Source organism: Ornithorhynchus anatinus, chromosome 2 (genome assembly GCF_004115215.2).
Source record: "Ornithorhynchus anatinus isolate Pmale09 chromosome 2, mOrnAna1.pri.v4, whole genome shotgun sequence".
Classification (NCBI taxonomy): domain Eukaryota; kingdom Metazoa; phylum Chordata; class Mammalia; order Monotremata; family Ornithorhynchidae; genus Ornithorhynchus; species Ornithorhynchus anatinus.
Genome location: NC_041729.1, coordinates 82,076,388 through 82,093,981, shown reverse-complemented (window position 1 = coordinate 82,093,981; position 17,594 = coordinate 82,076,388). Strand labels below are relative to the sequence as shown.

The window sequence follows — 17,594 nt, the reverse complement described above, 5'->3', positions numbered from 1 at the left end:
CATGTAGTTTGCAGGTGGTGGGACTTTTGCCATATTGAACAATTACAATCATGCAGTAGTACAAAAATAGGTAGGAACACATTCTAAAGAAAGCTGGGAATATCTCATATCTGCTTGGAAAGTACAAGAAATGTATTGGCATCAAATATGATTAAATTATTAGCATCAACATTAACCAATGGTTCGTTTTATGGTTTCCTTCTTTAACACTTCAGTCTGATGAAATTTGCACGAGTCCTAAATTAGATGGAAAAATAATTTTTCACCTTTATTCCCTTTCTTAAAATCATAGTCTCTTGTTTAAAATAATTCTAAAGAACGTTGCTACTTTCCCAGAACCCATTTGTAACAGTCTTACTGTTTTTAAGTGCTTCTGCAGAACTTCTCATTTTTTAGTGCATATATAGCTGGAGGGTATAATATAATTATATTATAGTTAAGCAATATAATTCATCTTGGGTCTTACACCAATGTCAGGAACTTGAAGAGGGAGTTAGCAGCCACCAGTCCAACATCTCAGCATTAAACCGGACTGGAGAAGGAATTATACAGAAACTTTCCACTGCTGATGGGAGCTTTCTGCAAGAGAAGTTGGCAGGGTTAAACAACCGCTGGAGCAGAATCGAGACAGAAGTGATGGACAGACAGCAGAGGTAACAAGTTCATTAATGTGGGACATCGAACAAATTGTACTTAGAAAAACCCTTTAAAACATGGTAGAGACCTTTTAGAAGTATTTTGCACTCCCCTACAATATTACCCTAAAATTATATATATAGGCACAATTAGGCTGTTATTTTTTGTTCAGCTTCCATTCATACCTTATATTTGTAAAAGTAAAACTGACCACTCAATTAATTCCTTATTTGCCATCTTGTCTGTCCATTTCTGACTTTTAAGGTAGTTTACCTTAACTAGAATATTTAAATAAACACTTCTCTTTTTAGCAACTGAGTGACATTTAATAATGCTGATTAAATTTACTTTGGTTAATATCTATGAACTTGAAACTACTGTAGGAAAGGCCTAGAACATGACATTTGTAGATTACTTGATGGATAATATGCAGATTTATCTTTTCTATTAAATATATTAACAAGTTTAGAATGTGTAAGGTATGCTTTTTGATAACATTTCTTGGGATGGAATTCAGATGGATGCTGGTCACATTGATTCTGCTATATCCTGAACACATTCTACCAATACCAGTCAAGGTTGCTGTCCCACTTTAAAAAAACATATGCTTTTTAGTCAATTTCATTCTATAGATTTAAAATAGTTGTTCAACCTGTACTTTTGATTTAGGGTGAACATTTTAAGAGAAATGAAAATTGAAACTGCATGACACATTGAATACGGAATGAGTGGTTGCAAGAAATATGTTCAATGTCCCAGAATGTTCCCCATTGCCTTACTCCTAATTTAAACTTGCAACATGCTGTTGCTAATATTTTGAAGGCAAATGAGCATTTTATTACTCTTTCCTCTAAATATCCCTGTCTGCTGCCATTTTGTTGAGCTAGTTGAATATTTTCTAATAACATATTTTTTAGGTTGAAAGGAGAAAGTGAGCAACTAATGGAATATAAGAAACAAATGGATGAAATTGACTGCTGGATAGAAAGGGCTGAAAATACAGTGGAAATAAGATCTTTCTCTAAACCTGAAGAAAAACTGCAAGAATTCAAGGCAAGTCTTTTTATGGTCTCCCTGACTATGTACTTCTGACTTGTGTTGGTCTGTTTAAAAGTGAAAAACATTTTATAAGCCACAGGAGAATCAGACACACAGTTTAATTTATAAAGGACTATAACCATACTTACCTTAAAATGTGTTTTTTGCAGTAGAATAAATTTAAATGTATTGCTTGTAAATAATATTTCTTATAACAATGATAATGGTCTTTATCAAGTGCTTACTATGTGCCAAGCACTGTGTTAAGTGCTGGTATATATTATCATATCAAAAGCGGCATGTTTTAGTGGAAATAGAATAGGTCTGAGAAGTCAGAGGATCTGGGTTCTAATCCCAATCCTGCCACTTACCCGTGTGTGACCTTGGGTAAATCACTTAATCTCTCTGTGACTCAGTTTCCTCATCTGTAAAATGGAGATTAAATCCAACTCCCTTCTGCTTAATGAACCCATCAGGGACTTTGTACTGACATGATTCTCTTGTATCTACCTCAATGCTTGGCACATAGTAAGGGCCTAAGATATAATTTATTAAGTGGGGCTTACAATCTAAGGAGGAAAGTGAGTGTCCCCCACCAGTTTCTTTTTCCTTATCGCCGCCCTCACCTCATGGTGCCCTTTGAACTCCTGGGTTGGGGCAAGGTCACCAGCCCTGCCCCTCCCCCCACTTCTCCCCACCCCCAAGCCTGTGAGCCACCTCTTCTCTTCCTATTGACCCCTTACTTACAGCCCCTCTAATTTTACCATGGAGTTACCCTTTCTCCCTCAGACCTGCCAACTCTTATAAGCCTCATCTCCTTGCTAAAGGGAGATGCCTAGATCCCCTAGGTGTTTCTTGATGACTTCTTCCCGCTTGCATCACACAGTACATCCCTACCCTGCTTCTGGCCTGCCTAAAGCCTGCAGCTGTCTGTTAAGGTTTGTTATTGCAGGTGTTACTCTTACTAGTTCCTCATTCATTCATTCATTCATTCAACCGTATTTATTGAGTGCTTACTGTGTGCAGAACACTGTATTAAGCGCTTGGGAGAGTACAGTACAACAATAAACAGACACATTCCCTGCCCCCAACAAGCTTACAGTCTAGAGACTTGCCACATCCAGATGAATTATATATTAGAAATTACTTATTTATATTATTGTCTGTCTCTGCCCCAGACTGTAAGCTTGTTATGGGCAGGGAACATGTCTGCTAATTCTGTCGTAATGTTCTCTCCCAAGCTCTTAGTACAGTGCTCCCTACACATAGTAAGTGCTTAATAAATACCCCTGATGTAAGCTGATTGTGGGAAGGGAGTTTGTCTATTCATTGTTGTTTTGTTCTCTCCCAAGCACTTAGAGCATTCAGTAAGCACTCAACAAATACAATTGAATGAATTGAAGGAATGAATGAATGTATGACTAACTGATTGAAGGAGAGGTAGTGTATTTTTCCCATTTTCCCTGGGAGGAAAGAGAGGTACATAGAGGTTAAGTAACTTTGGTGATATTGGGAAAAGAGCTCAGGTGTCCTAACTTCCTGCCTCATGCTCTCTTTCACTAGGTCTTGCTGCCTACAGCTAAAAGTTTGGGATGCAATCGTTCTGGATTTCTTTCCTTAGGAAACTGATGTCTTAATATTAGAGCTGTATGGAAAAAGTATATATCACTCAGCTGCTGAAAATCTCCTAGTAACTTTAGCTGTATGACATATATTTAGTAGCATAATTTTGTTAATCACTGTTGCTTGATTAACCTTGATTTTTCATTGGCTTTATATTTGGATTTATAAAATATTTATGCTGCCCAGAGATATCCTAAAATTGGCAGATGAAAGGGAGCTCATTTACAAGTAGAGAGTTATTGAAATATTTATTACTCCAAAAAGAATGAGAAATAGCTTCCCAGAAGCAAATGATTAGGCATTAGACAGGTGATTAGACAGGTACTTATCAATCAGCCATTCAAGTGCAGATGTTTGTGTGTGTGTGTGGGTGTGTGTGCGGGAGTATGCAGACTATGAATCAATGAACCAAGTGGTTCAGTTATTTATTAAAATAGACCTTTTCATAAGTAACCTTTGAAAACAAACTCACTTTGAGAAAGGGGAAATGGGCAAACAAGTTTTTGTTTTTAATAAGCTTTTTTTTCTATAAACCAATACTTTTTACAGTTTTTTCCAAACCAGCAATTGGAATTGACATTTGCTAATGTGCCTACTAACTCTGATGTATTGTACTCTTCCAAGCACTTAGTATCAATCAGTTGTATTTTCTGAGTGCTTACTATGTGTGGAACACTGTACTACTACTACTACTAATAATGGTACTTGTTAAACTCTTAATATGTGCCAGTTACTCTTCTAAGCACTGGGATAGATACTTTATCAGGTTGGACACAGCCCCTGTCCGACGTGGGGCTCACACTCTTAATCCCCATTTTACAGATGAGGTAACTGAGGCCCAGAGAAGTTAAGTAACTTGCCCAAGGTCACACAGAAGGCAGGATTAGAACCCAGGTACTTCTGACTCCCAAGCCTGTGCTCTATCCACTAAGCAATGCTACTTCTTAAGTGTACTGAGTGCTTGGGAGAGTGTAACAGTATATAATTAAATTTTCAGATATGTACATTGAGTTCTGTGGGGCTAGGAGGGGGAATGAATAAAGATAGCAAGTCAGGGTGACACAGAAGGGTGTGGAAGAAAAGAAAAAGAGGACATGTGCCTTTAATAAGGCTTTGAAGCGGGAGAATAATTATCGGTTGGAGGAAGGATGGCATTCCAGACCAGAGGCAGGATGTGGGCGAGAGTTCAGTGGCAAGATAGATGAGATCAAAATACAGTGAATAGGTTGGCATTAGAGGAGCAAATCATGCAGGCTGGGTTGTAATAGGAGAGTAGCAAGGTGAAGTAAGAGTGGCAGGTGATTGAGTGTTTTAAAACTAATGGTAAAGAGTTTCTGTTTGATGCGGAGGTGGATGGCCAACCACTGGAGGTTTTTAGGGAGTGCGGAAACATGGACTGAACATAATACAGTTCTCTGCTCACAGTAAGCACTCAGTACTATTGATTTGATAACATGTTTCTGTAAATAGTTATATTCAGGTTTGTTTACCTAGTACTGTAGCAGATCTGTGGTTGTCTTGAGTTATTTCCTAAAATTTTTCTACTCTATAACAATTAAGGAGTTCAAGAATATTTACTAGGGCTGTTCATCAGAACAACTATGCCTTTGAGTGAATTTGGCTTAAAACCATCTTTCCCACCCAGCCTTTGCCGCCTCGGGTTTACTGTTGCTGTTTGTATCATCAGCTTCTAACTGCAGCTTTCTTCTGCCCCCTTTAGGGCTTAGCCAAGGAGACTGAAATACAAGCAGAAAAACTGAAGTGGCTGACTAGAACTGAACCGGAGATGCTGTTACATAAAAGTTTAGACTCCAGGGAAAGAGAGAAAATTTCTGAAAGATTAAGGACTCTCAATATAAAATGGAATAAGGTGTGATTTCTCCCATCTTGTATCTTATTTTACTTTTCAGAATCAACTTTTCTTACTAAAGTTAGAGGAGCTGATGTGAGTGTTCATCTGCAAGAACGTTACATGCTGAAAAAAGAATTTTTTATCTATCTCTTGTAGCCTTGTTAGATTTTCATCATTAAATAGATTGGGTTAATGTCTAGCTTTTAAAAAATTAAGTAGGAAAATCACCATAATAGGTAGTCACTGTTAAAAAAAAATCCTCACTAAATTAAGTTTTGCCTCACATAAGCAAATCTAAAGAAGAAGGGTCTTAAAGAAATGTACAGGAGCTAGTTAGGAAATCACTTACCCTGGGATGGGCAAAGATGTGATTTCTGAATGCATGAGATGCTTGGGCAATTTGTGGGTGTGTAGACCACATGTGCTAGGTAGAATAACAGCAGGCCTTCCGCTCACCTAGGCACCTACCTCCCCCCGCCACTTTTTGAAAATTTTGGCAGCCCTTGGGATATTCCTGATTGTGATGGAGGAGAGGTAGGGCTGAAACTGGATTTGGACATGACCACCCCAGTACTCCCTTTGCCTCCTCCTTCTGTTTCCTTATTCTTGTCCATGTCTTTCAAGTTTCCTTCTCCAGATCCATCACCATCTGCTTTCTTCCAGGCCCATTATGGGCTTGAATTTCTGGTTAATATTCCTTTCCTGTCCTTTTTCACTTTCTCTTTCCAGTCCATTCCAACCTTACACTTTTGTGCTTCCCTGCACAAATAAGACAGAATGTTGAAAACAAACATATTAGAAAAACAAAAATAGGTCACCTTTCACCCCATCCCATATTTTAAAAATAGAATGCATCTCAGCTCATCTTATATATGAAAAATGCCATATCTTAGAGATTCATATATTTTATCTGTTATCTTCTCTGCCTTTGGTGGTTATTCATTCAAGAGTATTCAGTGCTTACTGTTTGCAAAGCACTGTACTACATGCTTGGGAGAGTACAATGTAGCAACAAACAGACCCATTCCTGCCCACAACATGCTGTTACCCATTTCAAAATAAAGGTTTCTAGAAGGAAGCAATAACACTTTTTTAGTTAATATTTATAGTTTACTTGAAGTACTGATAATAGTGTTAAGTAGTTTTTAGTGCTTAATAATTACTCATGGATGATGGTTATGAAATATGTTTACCTGTATCATGAACAATTATTCTTATTTGAAAACTACTTACTAAAGAAAAGAATAGTCTCATATTTTATTCAGATAATTCAGGAATGTAGTTTAAGCATTTAGAGTGTGCTGATTTTCCTCAATACTCCAATTTGTTAAATATAGTTTTGATTATATTCAAGGGAAATTTAACATCTGGAAGAAAATTTTGTCCCTTTTAATTTGGGGTTATTTCACTTTCCTTCAAAGATGAAATACTCTTTTTACTTGATTTCACTTTTTGGTTTCATCACAGGTATCCAGAAAAATCTCCAGCACAGTACAAGACTTAGAAGGATACGGTCAGGATCCCTGTTACGTGACACAGTCAAAGCTTTCTGGTGAGTAAAGAAGCCAGGCATCTTAATCATGTGTAATTTCAATGGAATCTGTTCTCCCCTGGTAGCCTAAGGGAATAAAATAACATGCACTTTGAACTGCAGTTTGAAGAATACTATCTTTGCTGCCCTCTTTTTGTATTTTTTGCTTTAATTTCTGCATGGCTGAACGAGAGAATTGTTGCCAGCTGGTAGCAGCCTGTCAACCACCTGAAAGGCGTAGCTTATGCATGGGTCTTTCTAACACAGATGGCTGTCATACTAGAAGCAGCAGAACTGCTCCTGCCATAACTGCCAAAAATGTAATTTGCCACCTGCCCTCCAAACAGCACTCAGCATTGAGTGTACACAGGATGCCCTTCTCCTCTCTTAAAAAATGGTTAAGACAGCCTTCTGTGGGTAGCCTAGCCACTGCCTCTTCCACAAGGTGGGGCAGAATTGGGCTCACTGGAGAAACAGTGTGGTTTAAAGGATAGAGAATCTGCCTGGGAGTCAGAGACTCTGGTTTGTAATTCCTGCCATGCTACTTGTCTGCTGTGTGACCTTGGAAAAGTCATGTAATTTCTCTATGCTTCATTTACCTCATCTGTAAAGTGGGGATTAAGACCGTGACCCCAAGTGGAACATGGACTGTGTCCAACCTGAGTAGCTTGTATCTATCTCAGCGCTTAGTACAGTGCCTGGCACATAGTAAGCACTTAACATTAAAAAAAGAAGCCTAATCATTTTATAAGAAGGAGCAGCATGGCCTAGTGAAAAGAGCACAGGTTTAGGACTCTGATCACTTGCCTGGTGTCTGGTCTTAGAAAAGTCACTTAAATTCTTGTATCTCAGTTTCTTCATCTGTAAATCTGTAAATTCTTGTTCTCCCTCCTACTTATATTATCCAATGTGCCTAAGTTTTATTTACATTAATGCTTAATTCAGCAGGTGGTACATTATAAACAAATGAGAGGAACATACCAATCAGTGATATTTTTTGAGTATTTACTGTATGCAGAGTATTGGATTCAGCTCTTGGAGAGAATATAGTACAACTGAGTTTAATAGCCATGTTCTATACCCACAATTACCCTTCAGTTTAGAGGAGGAACTTTCATTCTAAGCATTATTGCAAATCCTTTATTTTAACTTGACACAGTGGAATCATCTATCTGAACATTTTATATTTCTTAAAAATTTTTAAAGTTAATTTTCAATTAAAAAATAGCACAAAATAATTCTGGAATTTATTAAGAGTTTCTTAGTTGCTAAGTGTTGCATAAATACAAAATAATCAGATTGGACATGGTCCTTGTCCTACATAGGATTCACGATCTAGGAGCAAAACCACTTAATATGATTTGTCCTTTTTAAAAAATGTTTGCCAACCAGAGTTTCTCATCGAAATGTTCTCATGGTGGAGAATATTTTATAGAATACAGGTGTTCTAGTCCTGCTTGGTAATTGTGTTTCTGAAAACCTCTGTATTATCCAGGAATTGTGTTGTGGCAACATGAAATAAATGATTAGGAGAAGGATAGTTGGAAACTATGGAAAAGTACTATACTTCTATCACAGTGGGTGAAATGCAACACAGTTGTAGAAAATCAAAATACCTTAAGGCTAGTTTCAGGCTTTGCTTAATGAAGCTTGAACTATCTAGTGCTTCACTTGTCACTTTTCTGACACTTATTTGACACTTATCAGTACTCATTAACACCTCACAGGGAACCAGTATACACTGCTCAAATTAGTTTGAGCAAGCAGTGAATTTTAAATTCCATCTGTTGTCCCAATAATTTTGAGGCTACAGTTTTGAAGGAACTCACATTAGGAAAACCTCATTCAAACAATGCCACATGCATGCACACAATAGTTTCTATTGACAATACTTCGTGTTTTATCCAGACACATTGTCAGGAGAACGTTCCATAATTCCCTGACAGCATTCTCTCTCAAATGTGCAATTAAAATTTGCTACTGTGCTTGCAACTGGTTCCCCTTAAAATGGTAATAAACTATGCCATCTGCATGGAACAGCATTTCTGGCAGAGTCCAATCAAATTGTTACCAATTCACAGCTGATTTACAGCTGTGTTTTTGTCACTATCTTCTTGGGTTTTTTCCATCCAAATCCATTTGTTCCAAATCATATACTGAAAATATGGATAAGGGCAGAAATGCACTAATGAATATTTAGCCAGGTTCTACTATGGGTTTAGGGAGCATAAGAGCACTCCCTCTAGAGCTGTAGAGAGGATTTTCTTAAAATTGATCCTGGAAAATTGAGTGATAACACTTCTTGGTGTAGTTATGTGATTTAGAAACATCACTTATCTACAGAACTTGGAATGGTCATTTTTTAACCAATAATGTTTAACGCAGTATTTTGGAAAATGATATTTGTTTGAAATCTGTTTTTGTTTTTCTTTCTCCCTAGGTTTCATTTTGTAAATTAAAGAATGCAAATGTTTGGCTAAATGCTCGTTGGAGAAAAAAAGATAATAGCTATACTCTATTCATGCACTCTGCTCTTTTGTAGCGATATTTTTAAAAGCCTTGAGAAATTTTGGAGTTTTTCAGTTTCTTATAATCTCTCTCAGTTCCCTTTTGCAATTATTTTAAAGTAGCAGGAGAAATATACAAAGAAAATCTTGATTTATGTTTGTTTCGTTTCAGCTTATCCCATGGCCCAAAAGGTGGTGCTAGTTTCATCTACCTCAGAAATTCCTGCTCAGACTCAGCTAGCTTTGGAACTTTCCCTACCTGCTGATCTGGATAAAACTACTACTGAGCTAGCTGACTGGTTGATATTGATTGACCAGATGCTCAAGTCCAACATTGTCACTGTGGGGAGTGCAGAAGAGATCAATCAGACAATTGCACGTATGAAAGTAGGTGGATATTGTGAAATCTATTTGCAGAAACATTGAATGTAGAGATGGAGAAGGCTTCTTTACATCCCTTTCATTTAGATTTTAAACTGGGTTAAGACTAGACTTAAAAAGATACTATCCCAGCAGGAATAGCACATGCTTTTTTTTTAATGTGTTTTCCAGATTTACAAGTATAAGACACTCTTAATCTTTTATAAGTAAAGCTGTGTTACAGAACTGCTGATCCACAGCTAACAATTGGTCAGTGGAGTCATTTATTTCCCACTCTTAGTGTAGGAAGCTGTGTATGTGACATTACATTTTTAAGCTTAGTTTTAGCATCCTGTCATTTCCAAAGATGAAACTGATCTTTGGAAAATGAGAGCTTATTGTTCCGGCCCCATGTTTGGACTTCCGTACGTCTATTGTGCATCATGGTCAACTTATTAGGGTTAGATTTGCTTAATTTTATTACGATTATGGTATCTGTTAACTTCAGACAAGGCAGCATGGCTTAGTGGGTAGAACACAAATACCATAATGGTTATTACTCTAAATGCTTATTGGGGGAGTGGGGGAGACGAGAGGGAGAATCAAAGTGCTTGGAAGTAGAAAGGCAAGTTACATAGGCAGTGCTTAAGGGAGGAAGAAAAGGGTGGGAGATGAGGTTACCTTCCACTCCTTTTCTTAGATTGGAGAGCCCCAAAGGGACCAGGGACTGTATTCTAATGTTCACCTTTGTGTTTATTTTCCAGCACTTAGTAGTGCTGTCTCTCAAGCACTCAGTACAGTTCTCTGTACATAGTAGGCTCTTAATAAATGCTCCCAAGTGAATAGAAGAATGAATGGCCGAATAAAAGCAGCATAGAGTTCTGTTGTCATCTTTAGGGCAACTGGGTGATGGGCCCAGATATGTGTGTTTGTGGTTGAGTCATTTGTATGAAAAAATACAAAAAGTCTTTTGGCCTGTGTGGATCAGTAGAACAGGTCTGGGCAGCAACAAGAGTGTAAGGTCCTTGAGGGCCGGGAACAGGTTTCTTGCTTCTGTGGTACTATCCCAAGTGCTCAGTCAGTTATTTTTATTGAGCACTTATTGTTTGCAGAGCACTGTACAAAGCACTTGGGAGAGTACAGTATAACTATAAACATACACATTCCCTGCCCACAACGAGCTTACATTCTAGAGAGGAAGGAGACATCGGCATTGCTTCTCACTCAGTAAGTACTCGATAAATACCATTGGCGGAGTGAACGAGGAAGTGGAACATTGGTTATTATTGAGGGAAGAGGGAGTTTGGGCTGTGTAGACCATTATAGCCAAAGATCCTTGCATTTTCTGTAATTATCTGGGTAAATCGAGGGAGGGAAGGCATTTTTCATGGGTGGGTGGTTAGTGAAGCCTGAATGAGCTGGGTAACTACAGTTGGGTATTTCTTTTCTGAATGCTGTGTGTGTTTTCACTCCATGATTAATATTGATACAGTTCCTACTATGTGCAGAGCACTGTCCTGAGAGCTTGGGAGAGTACAGTAGTACTGTAAGGTCCTTGTGGGCGGTGTACTGTACTTTCCCAAGCATTCAGTATAGCTCTTAGGTGCTCAATCAATACCCTGGGCTAATTGAAAGAGCACAAGCCTGGGAGTCAGAAGACCTGTGTTCTTATCCCGGCTCTGCCAATTGCTTGCTGTGTGACCTGGGCCGGGTCACTTAACTTCTCTGTGTGTCCAAGTCCTCAACTGAAATGTGGAGATTCAGTACCTATTCTCCCTCCTACTTAGTCTGTAGTCCCCATGAGGAACATGGACTGTGTGATCTAATTAACTTATACCCATTCCGACACTCGGAACAGTGTTTGATACATAGTAAGCGCTTAACAAAAAACATTTAAAAAAAATGATTGATTACAATAGAGCTGATAGGCACCATCCTTGCCCTCAAGGAGCTTACGATGTAGCAGAAAAATTATTTTCATCTTTTTGGAGGCAAGCGGTCACCATGCTGGGATCATCATTTGGACCTCTCTTTTAAGGGAGCCAGGGGCCATTCACTCACACCTCTTTCTTCCTAGTGTCCTTTGGCTCTTAGAAAGTTGATAGACCAGATGCCTTTGGGAAATCATGTGCAAGCAATTGCCAAACCAAAGTCATGTTCATGCGACGAAAGTGAAAAGAGATTGGAGTCCCTCATGCTAACCATTCTCCAAGGAACTGCTACTCTGTACCAGTTGCTTTGTCCTTCAGGATGGGTCTGTTTTTCTGCTCTCATTCTTGGTTGGCTAAGAGATAGAACACAAGCCTCGAAGTTACGAAGACCTGTGTTCTAATCCCTCCTCCGCCACTTGTCTAATCTGACCTTGAGCAAGTCACTTCACTTCTCTGTGCCTCAGTTCCCTCATCTGTAAAATGGGAATTAAAACTGTGAGCCACAGCCAGGACAGAAACTGTGTCCAACCTGATTAGTTTGTATCTACCTCCTTTATACTGTAAGCTTGTTGTGGACAAGGAATGTGTCTGTTCATTGTTGTACTGTCCTCTCCCAAGGGCTTAATACAGTGCTCTGCACACAGTAAGCACTCAATAAATGCAATTGATTGACTGATAACTGACTAACACAGGCCTAGGAGCCAGAAGGACCGGGGTTCTAATTTTGGCTCTGCCACTTGTCTGCTGGGTGACCTGGGACAAGTCACTTAACTTCTCTGACCTCATCTACAAAATGGGGATTAAGACTGAGAGCCTGGTGTAGGACATTGACTATGTCCCAACCTGATTATCTTGTATTTACTCCCAGCGCAAAAATGTTTATATCATCAGTAAAAATAAAGCAGTCTTTTTAACATACAAACTATTTTGTTACCACATGTGCATATCTTTAAATTATATATTATAAATTATTTATTGATATTAATGTTTGTCTCCCCCTCTAGACTGTAAACTCATTATGGAGGGGAACATGTCTGCAAATTCTGTCGTGTTGTACTCTCCTAAGTGCTTAGTACAGTACTGTGCACATAAGTGCTCAACAAATGCGATTGACTGATGGGGTTCTGTGTTCAGCCTTCCCTATAATAAAGTTTTTAGTGTTCTTTCCCAACAGTTGCTTTTGAATTCCCTGCAAAAGTTATCTAGGCTTTAGCACTTCCCTTTCTCTCCATAAAGCATTTTGACTGATTTGAATACAGTGATTATAGTGTATCTCATTCAGCCTTTTTGCTGAATGAGAGCTGAAATATAACATTTTTAAAATTAAGAGCAATGTTGACATATATGCAAAAATATTAAATTCAAACATTTCATTATTGGAGCCTGTTTACATTGTTATGTAATCACGTAACTATCTTGAAGTTATCATTTTTAAAATATTTATATCGGTCAACTTTTTGGGATCTTGGTAACATTTTATGTTACCTCAATCAGATATATTTATTGATTGCTTAGTACTAATTGCTTGGGAGAATACAATACAGTAAAGTTGGTACACATGATCCCTACCTTCAAGGAGTTTATAATCTAGTAGAGGAGACAGATATTAAAATTAAAGTAAATGATGCTGCATAGCCTAATGCAAAGAGTGTGGTCCTAGGAGTCAGGGAACTGGGTTCTAATCCTGATTTTGCCACTTAACTGCTGTGTGACTTTAGGCAATCACTTAACTTTTCTGTGTTTGTTTCTTCATCAGTTTTCTATCCTACTTAAACTCTGAGCCCTAGATGGGACAGGGACTGTGTCTACCCCAATTAACTTATATCTACCCCAGGTCTTACAATGGTGCTTGACACACATTAATTAATTAATTCATTCATTCAATCTTATTTATTAAATCCTTATTTATTAAATGCTTTCTATGTGCCGAGCACTGTACTAAGTGCTTGGGAAAGTACAGTACAACAATACAGAGTGCCATTTTCTGCCCACATTGAGCTCACAGTCTAGCTCATGCAAAGTGTGAGTGTTTAACAAATTGTTATGGGAAAACTTATCCCCGGTGTCCAAGAGCTACCTTGACATTCCCTTCTGTATCAAAGAACTTGAGCCCCATGGTTTGTACAAGATGATGCTATCTTGCTCCTTTTCCCCCTACTTTGGGTGGACCCCAAAGGGAGTTACTTCCCCAGTTAACCCACAACGTGAGCAGACTTCATATAATTTGAATGATTTTGCCATTATTTATAACTCCTAACCTTTGGTCTGCTCCATCTTTGATAATGTAATGTGTCATGAATTTTTCCAAGAAATTTCATATTATTTTCAAAAAAACAGGATGTGGCTTCAGAGTCAGTCAGGTCTTTGTCCTCTCTGAGGGACCCCTGTCTCGTAGTTTCAACTAGTTTCAACTAGATACTTATGGTGTACTCTTCCTTCTGAGCGTTCTGACTCACACTTGCTGTCTTCTGCAGCAGCTGACCTTCTGCAAGGCTGGCTTATCATCATACAACCGGCCTTTGGTATTACATCTTATTGCATTCCTGGCTTTTCACCTTATAGTCTTCTTTGCAAATCTGGCCTTTTTTCTTAGATTCTCTAGGTCTATTGAGGTCAAGAGAGTCTCCCTTCTTTTGAACCCAGTCCTCTTTACCACTGAGGCCATGTTATCTCTGATAACACAGATATCACAATTATTGTCATTATTTAATAATAATAATAATGTTGGTATTTGTTAAGCACTTACTATGTGCAGAGCACTGTTCTAAGCGCTGGGGTAGACACAGGGGAATCAGGTTGTCCCACGTGGGGCTCACAGTTTTAATCCCCATTTTACAGATGAGGTAACTGAGGCACAGAGAAGTGAAGTGACTTGCCCACAGTCACACAGCTGACAGGTGGCAGAGTCAGGATTCGAACCCATGACCTCTGACTCCAAATTCCGTGCTCTTTCCACTGATTGGGAAAACAGCAGGATATAAAGAAGATTATGTACATAAGAGCTGTGAGGCTGTAGTGGCTTGGCTTTTCATTGTGTTTAAGAGGTACAGGCCCCAAAGCATAAGGGAGGGTGAATAAGGTGGGGAGTTGAGGGATTAGTCAGGGACTTTCTTGGAGGAGGTATGATTTTACTCTGAGAAACTACACTACATTTGATGCCCTTTTATTTAGCACTCTGTTTTCATTATTAAATAACTTTGTAAGAATTCTATGAATTTTATTCATTAAGTAAAAAAAAAAAAGATTCCCAATTATGCATCTCTGTTAAAGATTATCAGTAATGGTAATCACATGAGTAACAAGTGTAACCTGGAAGATTAGTTTATCAATCAGTCAGTGGTATCTATTGAGCACTACTTTAGGCAGAGCACTTTACAGAATGCTTGGGAGAGCACAATATAACAGAGTTGGTAGACATGATCCCTGCTCACAAGGAGCTTATAGTCTAGAGGGGAGACAGATGATAAATTATGTTGAGGGGAAGTGGCAGAATATAAAGATTTGTATTTAAGTGCTTAGAGTGAGGTGAGAATCAAGTGCTTGAGGGATGAGTTCTAGGGACATAGGTGACACAGAGGAGAGGATGGTTAAGGAAAATGAGGGCTTAGTCAAAAAAGATCTCTTGGAAGAAATGTGATTTTGGAATCAGATCCAATTTTAATATTTAATGGTTCATTGGCAATTTAAGAATGTGAAGATACTAACATTCTCCAGAAACTTTTATAATGTATTCATTATCTCCCATAATCTGAATATTGTTCTTTTGCAATGCAGGTGGAAACTATTTGAATAGATGTAAATATTTGCTACTGATATTATATGTGTGTAACATTTAGGAAAATCCTATTTTGATGCAATGATATTGTAAGCATATAATTTTAAGTAAACTGTAATTAAATGTCTTAACAGATCACTATGGCAGATTTAGAACAGCGTCATCCTCAGTTGGATTCAGTTTTTACTCTGGCTCAGAATTTGAAAAATAAAACATCTAGTTCAGATGTGAGAACAGCAATAACAGAAAAATGTAAGTGCTTTTCCTTTTTAAAGGGATGTATGAGAATTTATTTTACTGGTAAAAGCATCCTAATTTAAAATTCATTTCAAGATACAATGAAAAATTCCTTCAGTTAAATTCCAGTTTAGTTATGGATCCCTAATTAGAATTGGTGGTTGAAGTATTTTCAGTATTATGTTTTTGAGATCTATTTTTTTACAACTTTTATGTAGACCGGACTGAGGCAAGTGCTGGATTTCACTTTGGCTTTTTTAAAAATTCATTAACAGCCAATCATGATTATGAATTATTTCCATATTTCATAGGACAAATTTACGCTATTGATAGATTCTAGTCAGTAGTAACTAAGCTAAATGGCTAAAAGGATATGAAGATGATGAACCCAAGAATATAAATAAGAAATATAAATATTAAAATTTCATATGTCTACACAGATGAGTGCATGAGTATGAGGTGGGCTGATAATGGCTTGTTCATTCTGTTTATCTGCACACCTTATCAAATTACCAGCCCCCTCCCTTCTTCCTGCTCTGACTGCTGTCTTCAAACATTGAGTCTCCAATGGCTTTTTCCCACTGCTTTCAAACATGTGCCTTTCTCCTCTGTCTTTAAAAAAAAAAAAACACCCTCACATGATCCCTTGGCTCCATCCAGTTATCACTCAATCTCCCTCCTACCATTTCTGTCCAAACTCTTTGAGATGTCTACACCTGCTGTCTCCACTTCTCCTCCAGTTCTCTCCTAGTCCCACTCCAGTCTGGCTTCCACCCACTTCACTTCACAGAAACTGCTCTCTCAAAGCTCTCTCAACAGCCTTTACTCCATCCTAATCCTCCTCAACCTCTCTGCTGCCTTCAACACTGTCGACCACCCCCTTCTATCCTTGAAACATTATCCAAATTGGCTTTACTGACACTGTCCTCTCCTGATTGTTCTCCTATTTCTGGCCGCCACCTCAAAGTCTCTTTCGTGAGCTTTTCCTTTGTCTTGCACCCCTTACCTGTGGAAGTCTCTCATGGCTCAGTTCTGGGTCCCTTTCTATTCTCCATCTACACCCACTCCCTTGGCTGTAACTACCATCTCCATATGGATGGTTACCAAATCTACATCTCCAATCTTGATCTCTCTCCTTTGCAGTTTCACATTTCTTCCTGCCTTCAGGATATCACTACTCGGATGTCCTACCAATATGTCAAATTTAACATGTCCAATGCAGAGCTCTTTATCTCCCCATCCAAGCCCTGTCATCTCCAAGACTTTCTCATCTCTGTTACCATCCATCCTCTCTGACTCACAAACCTGTATCCTTGGCATTTTCTTTGACTCATCTCTCTCATTCAACTCACATATTCAATCTGTCACCAAATCCTGTCAATTCGGCTTTCACGACACCGCTAAAATCTGTCCTTTCCTTTCCATCTAAACTGCTACCACGTTAATCCAAGCATTTATTGTATCCCACCTTAAATACCAAATCAGCCTCCTTGTTGACCTTCTTGCTGCCGGTCTCTCCCTGCTACAGTCCTTACTTCATTCTGCTGTTCGGATCATATTTCTACAGAAATGTTTAGCCCGTGTTTCCCCACTCTCCAGTGGTTGCCCATCCACCTCTGCATTAAACAGAAATTCCTTACTGTCAGCTTTAAAGGACTCAATTACTTTGCCTCTGTCTACTTTACCTTACCATATTTCACTGGTTTCCTGCTACAACCTTACCTGCACACTTCACTCCTCCAGTTCCAACCTACTCGCCGTACCTCCTTGTGTATCTCTCTGTTGTCCCCCTCACCCATGTCCTGCCCCTGACCTGGCATGTCCTCCCTCTTCATATCCGACAGATGATCACTCTCTCCACCCTTAAAGCCTTATTGAAAGCATATCTCTTCCCCAAGTAAGCCTTCATTTCCTCTTTTCCCACTGCCTTCTGCATCGTCTTTGCACTTGGATTTGCAGCCTTTATTCACCCCTTCCTTAGCCTCTCAGCCCTTAGGTACAGATATGTAATTTATTTATATTAATATCTGTCTCCCTCTCTAGACTGTAAGCTCACTGTAGGCAAGGGATGTGTCCATCAACGCTGTTTTTTTATACTTTCACA

The 17,594-nt window shown here is 38.6% G+C and overlaps 1 protein-coding gene across 4 annotated transcripts in view; it reads left to right on the top strand.

Moving 5' to 3' along the window:
- UTRN (utrophin) overlaps positions 1-17,594 on the top strand; it is a 609,179-nt gene that overhangs the window by 267,493 nt on the left and 324,092 nt on the right. For all 4 annotated transcript variants that reach the window (XM_029047836.2, XM_029047843.2, XM_029047848.2 and 1 more), the window contains 6 exons: positions 478-653; positions 1,554-1,689; positions 5,018-5,167; positions 6,617-6,701; positions 9,360-9,574; positions 15,388-15,505. In XM_029047836.2, the coding sequence (XP_028903669.1) occupies positions 478-653; positions 1,554-1,689; positions 5,018-5,167; positions 6,617-6,701; positions 9,360-9,574; positions 15,388-15,505 (880 nt within the window). The remainder of the gene's footprint in view (positions 1-477; positions 654-1,553; positions 1,690-5,017; positions 5,168-6,616; positions 6,702-9,359; positions 9,575-15,387; positions 15,506-17,594) is intronic.